This window comes from Hemibagrus wyckioides, linkage group LG02 (assembly GCF_019097595.1).
Source record: "Hemibagrus wyckioides isolate EC202008001 linkage group LG02, SWU_Hwy_1.0, whole genome shotgun sequence".
NCBI classification, from domain to species: domain Eukaryota; kingdom Metazoa; phylum Chordata; class Actinopteri; order Siluriformes; family Bagridae; genus Hemibagrus; species Hemibagrus wyckioides.
This window is the reverse complement of record NC_080711.1, coordinates 12,038,391-12,050,793: the sequence shown is the minus strand read 5'-3', so window position 1 is coordinate 12,050,793 and position 12,403 is coordinate 12,038,391. Positions and strand designations below refer to the sequence as shown.

The following is a 12,403-nucleotide window of genomic DNA, read 5'->3' as shown; positions in this document are numbered from 1 at the left end:
CTGCTGCCACATGATTGGCTAAGTAAATGATTGCAAGAATGTTTAGGTGTATAGTTATTCCTAATAAAGTGGGTGTATTTAACACCCTCTGCTCTATGGCAATTGCCGTATTGCTAATATTACACTGTATTTGGTTTGTTTACTTATCTGGACCTTAGTTTACCAGATGGACGTGAAAGACATTTTGTCTTTGTACATTTCAGCAGTGCTTCACTTCCTCATTCACAATTATCCCTATGGAAGCCATAAATACTGGGATGTGTAGACCTAGCAAGCATTTTCATTTTCAGCTCCATGTGGAGCTGCTAGAACTGCTGTGTTTCACTCTGACTGCTCATATTCCAAGTGGACATACATTACCACTCAGAGGAATGTAATCTGTGAGTGTACTTATTTTATTATAATTAAAAGCTGGCTCTGAAGATGAGACCCATAATTTTCCAACCTGTGGGGCTCTAAAAACAATTCCACACTTGTCTATTTTACAAATGTCACTTTTCTATTAGCACTTTGGACGTTTAAAATGGATTGTTAGCCGTAACGCAATCACCTGAATCACAGAAGTGCCTATGTCAGGGGGAAACTAAATGTATGTAAAACTATGAAGTAGGAAGAGACCTGAAGTTCTCATAAGTATTCATTTTCTTTTTTGGGGGCATTTCCATTACCTACATATGTTATAAGGCTTTTTTATAGTCATTATTCAGTTTTAAATTTGTCCTTGTATGTAAGTTTTTCTGACTGATGGAAAGGACAGGATTATAGTCTTGCTGTTAGCATATGATGTACCTAATTTGTGCAAATTATTTGCATAAGTACACATAGTGAGAAACAGCAGAGGGCATTTTTCTGTATCCATGTGATTCCTTATCCTGGTGCCAAAAGTCACCAAAGATGGGCTGACTAACTGAGGATGTTAATGATAATGACAGTCATGACCCTGTTAATTATCATTCTAATTACCCCAGCAATGTGCTGGATGGAGGGTTTTCTCAAATTGGACATTTTGCGTGCCCAACTGGGAGCCACAGACATCTCACTATATTATGTTTATATTCTGCTTGTACTGGGGATGTAACTGAGCACATTATTACAAAACATTATTAGCAATGAGCAGATTGTTTGCTCTAAAATGCTACAACTATTAGGGATTTTTTAAAAGCTTGCCAGTCAGGTTCATATTAATGTCATGATTATGTCGAAAGCAACACTTGACTACATTAATCATCACCCCCTTCACGTCACATGATCTTGTCACATATCTCAGTGAGCACTCACAACCTGTTCTGTGGTTCTTGTTCTTATCAGCATCCCGAATTAAGTTCTGGTTTCTGTGTACTTGACTGTCATGCTTTTGTTGATGTCTTGTTTTGTTGCATTGTGTTATCTATCTTTTTGTGTATATAATGTGTGTTTTGCTTATTTAGTTTGTATCACTTTGTTGTTTCCTTTACACAATAAAGTATGAACTTGCTTCTGCATCCTCTACATCTCCATGACTGAGACTGAGATCTGGTGTGAGACTGGAGAGGTGTGTGTGTGTGTGTGTGTGTGTGTGCATCAGGGCTCAGATGCCAAGAGATGCAACAAATAAGGACAAGGTAAAACAGTCAAATATGAAACCTGATGAAGAATGTGCAGCATGCTTAGTAAAAGCCTGATCAGAGTTGTTATTGGTTAAATTTGGATGCTAGTTTGCTTATATATTGGAAAATGTCACTAACTAATATTGTTAAATTAGTAAATATTAGAAAATATCACATATAGGTACATAACTCCACAGACATACACTATATTGCCAAAAGTATTCGCTCACCTGCCTTGACTCGCATATGAACTTAAGTGACATCCCATTCCTAATCCATAGGGTTCAATATGAAGTCGGTCCACCCTTTGCAGCTATAACAGCTTCAACTCTTCTGGGAAGGCTGTCCACAAGGTTTAGGAGTGTGTTTATGGGAATTTTTGACCATTCTTGCAGAAGCGCATTTGTGAGGTCACACACTGATGTTGGACGAGAAGGTCTGGCTCTCAGTCTCCGCTCTAATTCATCCCAAAGGTGTTCTATCGGGTTGAGGTCAGGACTCTGTGCAGGCCAGTCAAGTTCATCCACACCAGACTCTGTCATCCATGTCTTTATGGACCTTGCTTTGTGCACTGGTGCACAGTCATGTTGGAAGAGGAAGGGGCCAGCTCCAAACTGTTCCCACAAAGTTGGGAGCATGGAATTGTCCAAAATGTCTTGGTATGCTGAAGCATTCAGAGTTCCTTTCACTGGAACTAAGGGGCCAAGCCCAGCTTCTGAAAAACAACCCCACACCATAATCCCCCCTCCACCAAACTTTACACTTGGCACAATGCAGTCAGACAAGTACCGTTCTCCTGGCAACCGCCAAACCCAGACTCGTCCATCAGATTGCCAGATGGAGAAGCGCGATTCGTCACTCCAGAGAATGCGTCTCCACTGCTCTAGAGTCCAGTGGCGGCGTGCTTTACACCACTGCATCCGACGCTTTGCATTGCACTTGGTGATGTATGGCTTGGATGCAGCTGCTCGGCCATGGAAACCCATTCCATGAAGCTCTCTGCGCACTGTTCTTGAGCTAATCTGAAGGCCACATGAAGTTTGGAGGTCTGTAGCGATTGACTCTGCAGAAAGTTGGCGACCTCTTCGCACTATGCGCCTCAGCATCCGCTGACCCCGCTCCGTCAGTTTACGTGGCCTACCACTTCGTGGCTGAGTTTCTGTCGTTCCCAAACACTTCCACGTTCTTATAATACAGCTGACAGTTGACTGTGGAATATTTAGGAGCGAGGAAATTTCACGACTGGATTTGTTGCACAGGTGGCATCCTATCACAGTTCCACACTGGAATTCACTGAGCTCCTGAGAGCGACCCATTCTTTCACAAATGTTTGTAAAAACAGTCTGCATGCCTAGGTGCTTGATTTTATACACCTGTGGCCATGGAAGTGATTGGAACACCTGATTCTCATTATTTGGATGGGTGAGCGAATACTTTTGGCAATATAGTGTATCTAGCTGTGAATGATGATGTAGATGACGTTGAGGAGTTGTCAGTATTCAAAATACATATAAACAGTACAGGCATTTCTACATGTTTCCAGGACCTTAGTTGTTTTATTTTCAGTAATACTATTATTATTATTCAGTAATTATATTAATCTTATAGAATATTTTTAGTAATCATATTAAAAAACACTAAAGGGTTTAATTTGTTTGTTTGTTGATGCTGCTGGAAGTTGTAAACTTCCCATTGGGATGAATAAAGTATCTATCTATCTATCTATCTATCTATCTATCTATCTATCTATCTATCTATCTATCTATCTATCTATCTATCTATCTATCTATCTATCTATGTATATCTTTTAAGTTTAAGTGACTTATAATAACCTTTGCTACATTGAGCACCAGGTGGACATCTCTTTTTCAGCCTCTTTCTCAGAAATGTGACACATGGCAAATATACACAGCTGACATGTGTATAGTGACATCAGCACCAAGCTCTGACCTTGTATGGCAAGACGACAGCAGACCCCCCGCTAATGCCTACAATGGGCACAGATGTCTGCGTGGAGATGAAGTCCAGGATCTGTGCCACAGCCTCAGAGCCGATATTGTCCTCAAAGACCACCCCGTGCACGCGATTAGCAGCCAGTGTGTCACAGATGCGTGTCAACAGTGCCCGAGGATTGCTGTCATTCACCAGCACTGTGATGGGGTTCACCTCCAGAGGCAGGTCCAGGAAGTTCTCTCGGCTCAGTCGTCCTTTAATCTCCACCTGGTAGGCAGAGCCACTGAAGACCACTGCTACGTTCACAGTCGGATCAGGCATCGTGAACGGCCGGCCCCAGCAGCAGTGCCAGGCACAGAGCAACAGCAACAACAGCAGTGGCGGCCACAGAGCATCGCTCAGGAGGCCTAGACGAACGCCCATCTCACTCGCCTACTGCCTGCAGGGACAACAAGCGAGAAACAACATAAGAGAGTTTTTGCTTCAGTGGGTATAATAAGATTTCTTACCAGGTGAAAAAATATGTTCAGTGGCTAGCTAATAGATTTCTGGCTAATTGGATAATTAGCATCATATACAAGAGACCTTGAAAGAAAAACAGCCGATTAAGCATACTAAATTTTGATTCGTTAAACATTTAGTATAAAAATTTAATTGACCATGAATGCACTGACCATTGCATAAGAACACAGACAGAGTTAAGTATCACACTCTACATAAATGCTATATAAATCACACAAGATGAAAATAATATTGCATTCATAGCAAACAGAATCACTGCTAATATTGTTATTTTATCATAAAACTCTAACATTTCAGTTCTGTCCCTATTTGTGTTGCTAGACTTTACATTTCTCATACTACCCAGGATCCATAATAGAATACAGTATGTCGTCTTCAAATATAACTGAATATTCATTCAGAAATATTTGTTTAATTATTATTTTTTTGCTTGATTCTAAGCCTTTAACACATTTTTCCCCCTATGTTAATAGTTTCCCAAATATTCACATTATTCACACACAATATTCAAAATATTACATATAATTCATCATCATAAAATCATAAACCAAATTCACATCAACAAAATATCTATTTTGTTATTTTTTCAATCATTGTTTTAAACTATATACTGAATATTGTACACTGACTATAGATTAAAAGGTTAAGAGGTTAAAAAAGTTTTAAATGTAACAATACGCATATTTATCAGGGATTCACAAAACTTTTTGCAGTCAGGGGCCCATTTAGTTATAAATCCTCTACAGTACATCTTTATTTATTATAATGAACGTATTCCTATTCAAATATTGGCCTCATTATTATTTAATAAGAATATCATTTAAGATTCTGCATATTGATTGAGGTTTTTATTCCTGAACTATCATACTGAGCCCAAGGGGAAAAAACTCAGGAAAGTATTCTAATGTTTTTTAATAACACTTTGTAACCTCAGCCTTGCGTTGTTTCGTCCTCGGTTTTTTCCTTATCAACAACCTTTCCATCTCTGTTCTTCTTGCAATAAGTATATGAGAGGCCATTAGTGGCTTGGAGAGGAGATATTTTTAGACAGGCACGTGCAGACTGGGGCATTCGCCTTGTGCCCTGTTGGTGGACAGCAGCTGCACTCGCAGCCGTCACTCTGTACCAGCGCAGCCCAACAGATGGTGGACACCATGAAATAAAATCTCATTTTTTACTAAACAGAGAACATGGGGTTCTGGGCATCCTCTCCTTTTTTTGTCTCAATTTTATAGGGTAGTCCGACTTAATCTTCCAAATGAAAAGGTCATAGGCTCTGTTATTGTGCCAAGAAATTTGTGTTGTCGAAATTCTGCAGCTGTAGTGTTCATCTGTTTTAAGGTGTCTATATGTAGTGCACTGCATAAGTATTCACAACCCGCCTCCACATTTCGTCGTGTTACAATCATAATTGAGATTATATACTCATTGTCTACTTCATTAGGTACACCTGTACTCTTGCAAATCCATGCAATCACTGTTACTGAAACTGGACAGTGGAGGATTGGAAAAGTCTGTTTCTACTATAAGCTCAGGAGAAAAACGTATTGTGCTCGTCTGCTTTTAGAGCACAACAGCCTCAAGGTTCACTGGGCTGTGCATTCTGAGGTACCTTTCCTCTCACCGTAGTTGTAAAGAGTGACACTTTCAGTTATTATAGCCTTTCTATCAGTTGAAGTTAATCTAGTGAATCTCTGACCTTTCTCATCAACAAAATGTTTCCACCCACAAAACTGCTCGCTCACTGCATGCTTTTGTTTTTCACAGCATTCTATGTAAACTCTAGGTGCCATAGTCAAAGTCACTGAGATGCTGCTGTTTGATATGTCCATTAAAAGTGTAATGAATATGACAGCTAGATGAAGCTATGCACCAAAAGTGAGTGACTGGGTAAAAAGTCAGACAAGCAATTTAGAGGATAAGGGGGTGAATACTTATGCAAAACACAATAGTTTTCAACAAGGTTTTAACAATAATCTTATTTAGACATTTTTACCCTATTCACGCTCTTCTATAACCCCCAATGCAGTTCAACTGTTTGAAAATCATAACTCAGATAAAGGTTGAATGTACAGTATGTATACATCTATCAGAACCTAAAGCAAGTGGTTACAGAGATCGTGTTGCTTTAGTTTCAGATTGAGTGGAAGTGAGACTAATCTTATCATGCTGACCAAATTTACCATGTGTTACAGGCCAGACACTGCATAATCCCCCATAATCTCCTCCCTGTCATGGCCCTTGGCCTAATGGTATCACCCTATCAAGTGTGACAGAGAAGCCCAGCTTAATGCTCATATAATTATACCAGCTTCAGCATTATAGATGACATGAACTTTCTATAGTGGAGGATATCTGATGCTTTTTTTCCTGGTATTTTTGGTTCACATAGAAAATTGGCACCATCAAAATGATTCTGTGTGGTTGTTGGGCAGCATGTTGATGCATTGCCATGTTACAGTTCCAGCTTCCATTGAGTTTGTGTTACTGTCTATAAGGAGATTTAAATTTCCTTCCATGTCCACATGGGTTTCTTTCAGGTTTTCCTGGTTTCCTTACAACTTCCAAGCACATGAAGGTAGATTTGTAACTCTGAACTTCCACTAGGTGTGTGTGAGTGTACCTGATGCTCTGTTATAGACTGGTGTTCCATTCAGCATGTATGCCCAACTCACATCTAGTGCTCTTATGTTAGTAGCTCTTATGACTTAAACCTGCATAAACATTTATAATTCATTTTCCAGCAGGTGTCAGCTGTCCTAAAGACTGATTTGATCAATTTGGACACATTCTGTGCTAGTTTCTATTCGACTATCATGATAAATGACAGTAGCTCAGTGCGGAAGTGATATGTCAGAGTGATAATTGTTATGATATGACATGGCTTGCCAAGTGAGTTGTAATTCTGCTCATAAATTTTTTTATGAATACTTACGTCAATGCCATGACATTGCGATGACGGTTATGAATGTTTTCTCTACCTCTAAATTAGACTGAGGTTGCTTTTGACTTTTGACATATCATCTCTATTATCTTACTCTGAAATAGCAGAAGTGTACGGAGGTACAGTTATTATGGTTGTAATGTCAGCTCGAAATCTGCTCTTAGTACAACTGTATGCCAACATACAGTAAATCTGCCACTTGACTCAGGTGTTTTGTAGGCTTCACATCAACATGAACTAAAGCAGTTTTTATGCCAGCTGGTATCTGTGGGATTAAGACTTGATAAATGTTTATGAAGGTTTATGTCAGGTTTTGTGTACAAGCACTGCCTTTCAGTAAACGTCACTGTTATTTACTTACGATTGCTTTACATTGCTTTAAACATTACTAAAGGTGTATATTACACTGGCAACAAGTCATATTCAGTTGCTTGACACGATGCAATTAATTCTAACATAATCTTTATAAGCAGCTTGCTGGTGCAGCAGTGGGTATTGCCTGGCAGACCTGGAAGCCAGTTACTGCCTGTAGATAGATCAAATTTTGTTTCATTTTTATTTGTATACAGTGTTTAATAATAACAAAAAGGCTTTACAGAATTCTAGATGTAGATTTAGATCCCAGGAGGCACAGTGGTTATCTTTGTTGCCTCATACCTCCAGGGATTGGGGTTTGATCCCTGCCTCTGTACTGTGTTTGTGGCATGTTTTCGCTGTGCTTCAGGGGTACTCTCGGTACTCTGGTTTCCTTCCCCAGTCCAAAGACATTGTATTGTACACTGATTGGCATCTCTAAATTATCTGTATTGTGTGAGCATATGTGCATTTGTGCCCTGCAATGGCTTGATGTCAGCTGCCTTGTGCGCCTGGGATAGACTCCAGCCTCACTGTGACGCTGTATAGTATAAGCAGTACAGAAAACAGCAGGATTTGTAACCCTAGCAGAGGTGACATTAGTAAGAGTAAACACCTTGAGAAAACTCGAAGAAGACACTTTTAGATGAACCAGATTCAAAGAGAATTCATCCTGATAGTGGGATTATAAATCAGAACTCCTTTACAACGGTATACTATAAAGTCAAATGTGTTGAAAGGCTGTTGAGTATGAACATATTAGGATAAGAAAGTCTTGATGATTGCTAGCTAATTTGACATTAGCATTGTACAAAATAATAGCAGGACACCTTGACTTAGTACAGAAATATGGCCAGATTTACTCGAAATTGCCGCTGGGTGTGAACAGGTGTGTGACTGGTATTTTCTGTCCAGGGTTTATTCCTTCCTTGTAATAGGCTCAGAATAGACCCTGGCCCTCACCAGGGTAATGCATAAGATGAATGATTGGATCTTTATATAGGTTGTTTTTGCAAACACTGTTAATCATGAAAAGACATAAACCCCTTGAAATGTTCTATAGCAAACAAATAGAGGGTTCATTTCTCCCTGGCTGGAGCTATGTGTCAAAGACGGGATTGGAGACTGGAATTCTGAAGGTTGAGCGTGTGAGGGATTACTATACTAATGAGAAGCAGAGAATTAAAAAGATTACATGAAAAAGACCCATCGATAAATTAGCTTTGCTAGTTTGCCACATTTAATGTGAAGTAAACACTAATATAAGACATACAGCAACAGAAAGTTTATTTTATTATTATGTAAATTGAAGTGTCAGAAATGGTTAAATCATATATTTTTTTTAAAGAAAACTGATAGAACTAAAACTGCATAATAAGAATACTAATCATGAGGGACACCATTATATGTCTATATCTAGTAAATGGTTTTTAGTTACCAGAAAGTAATTGTGTCAATTTAAAAAAATACGTTTTGAATTTCCATAATTGACACCCAGCTAAGAAGTTGTAGCTTGACCTTTAACCAAATAAGTGAGGCTGGTACCAACCAAAACTAATTGTCATACAGTATTGCTGACCCTTATAATCTTCTCCTGAATTTTAAATTGCAGTCACACACAGGCATGTAAAATTTATGCTCCCTAGACATGTAATCCAGTCTACAAATCTGCATGTATCCAATTCCTCTCTCTCTCTCTCTCTCTCTCTCTCTCTCTCCCCTACACCCTCAGAGCTTAAAACTGTGTCATTCTCCCTGCCTATCCCCAGTTTCTGTCAGTAGCAATTTTCAAATGCGTGACCTCTCCTTCTCTCTCTCTCTCTCTCTCTCTCTCTGTCTTTTTCTCTCCTGCTCTTGGCTCTTTTGCAGTACAGCTTGGCCTGAGAGCACACAGCCCAGATTAGATCAAAGCAGGAGTCAAAGAACCAAGCTTGGCACCCAACAATCCACAAACTGCGCTCTGCCATGTCCGTCTCTCCTGCTCTAATATCAGTGCATACTTAGAAATGAAAGATAAAAATGATCAACTCAAATGATGGAACAGGACTGGGACATTTTCTCCTTTCAGGCAGACGAATCTCAGTTGCAAAGAACTACAGAGTCGGGATGCTTCCTTAAGCTTGCTGGTTTACCACCCTCTAGTGGGAGAGATGGAGAGGAGAAGCAGACATAGAAGAAACCTCAATAATACAACAAAGGTGTATGAGGTTTTTTCCTAAACTGGAGAGACACATGTATGTTAGCCAGCGTATAAATAGAGCCAAAGTCCAAATAGTCAGTGAGCCACAGTGAAAAATGTTTGTTTGTTGAACTGGAAATTATGTGTAATTATCATGCTATTTTTTTCAATTAATAATTTACTAAAATATAAGTTGGATAATAACAATATCAATGCAAATAAAACTTTGTTAAATAAATCCTGAATCGTTGGACTATTTTATAGAAATGTGGCAATTACAGACTCTATTTACAGTAACCAACCTACTACACCACACTATGTATATATATATATATATATATATACATATGTTCACACTATTGATGCACCATTTTTAGTTGCTTCCAGGTTTAGTGTATGTATGACTGGAGGCGTTGTGTGAGTAAGAACATTTCAAAGCAGACTGTTATTGCAGAGGATGTTTTTCAGAATAGCTCAGCATGGTGGAGAAGTGGGTAAGTGTAGTATAGGTGTAACGATAGGATGATTTAGATCATCATTTAGATCAGCAATGATTTCTAGGGCAACGATTAGAATGAATCCGAGAAACAATCTCATAAAACCTCAAAATCTCATTATCCTAAATCATTATAACTGATTATCAAAAAAGGCCAGAGAATGGGTGTGTAAAAAAATAATTCAGTTTTTTTTTTTAACTGATGTGTGAACAAGATGGCAGAGATGATTTGGCCATAACAGCATGCCCAAGATTCGAAATAAAGTTGGTTATATATTGATGAGAGGCTAATAAGTACGTTTTATCGACAGTATGATGAGCATTTCACTGCATGTCATACTGTGTTGTGTATGTGATTAATAAGATTTGAATTAGAAATATATGATCATAGCAATTTTAGTGATGTCATCAAGTATCAGATTATCACAATAAGGTTTAAAATGGTCTCCTGTGGAAGCAGTCAGGGTTGGAGTTATCAGGAGTCAGGGTTGGAGTTGTGGTTATCGCAACAATGCTAGTTTTGTAAGATTAATCCTTTTAGAAATCCATCGGATACTTCAACTGAGCATTCCAAAAACTTCTCTTCTCGACGAACTGAGTTAAAGTAAACTCTCTTCTCCTTCAAATCACTTTCTCACTGTTTTGACTAAATGCTCATATCATATCGCATAGCCAGACATTTCAACCGTAATGTCAACAAAATAAAACACAAAAATGCAATGCAATATCTCATCAAACCAATAATCCAGTAACTCTGACATTCTACCTATATGTCTTACATCAAATGTATTCGTTTTATTGCACAAGAATTACATCATATTAAATAAAGTTTTTGGTTCCTTTATGCATTACCCAGCATGGGAGGTTCTGGTAGGTGTTTTAAGCTTTATGTATAACGAATAATACAGAACATGGACAATATCTGGTACTTGGCTACACAATGTCGTGGCTTTGCCTGTTCCGAATAAATATCTGCCCAAAATAAATGGAAGACTGTCACACAGGTGGGTGACATGATAGTGTTGTTATGATAATGACAATTTCAATTATAGATTAAGCAAGCGGAGTTGAAAAGCCTGGTTTGACCATCCCTCCAGAAGTAATGTGGACAGTGACAGAAGGCCAAGATGGAATTTCTTGGCTTGGCATCTGAACAAAACATCCCAAAGCCGCATCATTATTGTCACATCCTATCACATCAGATCGTCCCTATTTTTGAATCTTGGTTGTGGTTTGTGACACAAGACAAATCTTTAAACCAACAAGTCTGCTTGTCATCAGATCACCTCTGGCAATAAAATCCAAGTTCCGACAACTGTCTATCATTTCCACTGAAAAACCAGTTCAGATATGCTCCTGCAGCACTATTCTACCAAAATGAATTGTACATGGGTAAGCAGACTGAATAAATATTAGCAGTGGTTCAAAAGGCAGCCAGATAAGCACAAGTGCAGGTTTTCTGGTTTTATTAAAAGGTGAGAAAGTAAAGGGTTAGGCAATACTCATCATCAAATACGTAGACAAACTAAATCAGTAGCATTTAAGCAGGCTAGAGTCAAACACTAATCAAGACAGGCAAAGAACAAAAACGTTGTGAATCATCACGTACACAATGATGGTACAAGACTTTGCAGAGAAACGCTGACAATCCATGGTATTTAAATGATTGCTAGCATGTGATTGTTATTAGTTTAAAGTGATCGTGACTTAGGTGGATTATCTTTGATAATAGAACCATTCAAACCTATTGTGCCAGCAACATTTTGCAAATCTGAATGTTTTCGCTAAATATTAGTGCAATACATTTTTGGGGATTAAAGAGATAATGTGTTCTAAAGAAATGCAAATATGAATAGTGTGTGCACTCTTTGTTTTGGAATGGAAGTGGTTTTAAAGTTTCAGGTCTCACATGGCATGTATTTGAGACTAGAGGTAGGAATTGGGACTGGGAACCCTGCAGCATGTAGCTAAAAAAGGTCATGTGATGAGAACGGATTTTACTGTCGGGGGGGGGGATCTCTGTACAAGAAAAGAAAAGAAAAGAAAAGAAAAGAAAAGATGTGAATATTTGTAGTACTTGACATAAATAGATGCAGGCATTGTTTTACATCCTGACTGTAACATAAGTTATATCAATTACACACAAATTGACATGTTGGTAAATACTGTATACTGTATGTCTCAGCCATTCTTCACTTGAATATCTTTTCAACATGCTCAGTACTGTTTGACTTTATGGCATACAGTTGTGGAAGAGTAATGACTCTGGTGTCAAGCTTCCCTCTCAAATCCAGTTCCTCTCAAGGTATCTTCCTCATGTCACCTCAAGATGCTTTTTTTGTCACTGTTGTCTCTGGCTTACTCATCAT

At 38.6% G+C, this 12,403-nt stretch overlaps 1 protein-coding gene across 1 annotated transcript in view; it reads right to left on the bottom strand.

The window, feature by feature from the left end:
* The window catches only part of grin2ca (glutamate receptor, ionotropic, N-methyl D-aspartate 2Ca), a 56,236-nt gene that overhangs the window by 32,154 nt on the left and 11,679 nt on the right, over positions 1-12,403 (bottom strand). Inside the window, exon 3 of the mRNA XM_058419076.1 lies at positions 3,537-3,978. Coding sequence (XP_058275059.1) covers positions 3,537-3,962 — 426 coding nt within the window. The 5' untranslated portion in view covers positions 3,963-3,978. The remainder of the gene's footprint in view (positions 1-3,536; positions 3,979-12,403) is intronic.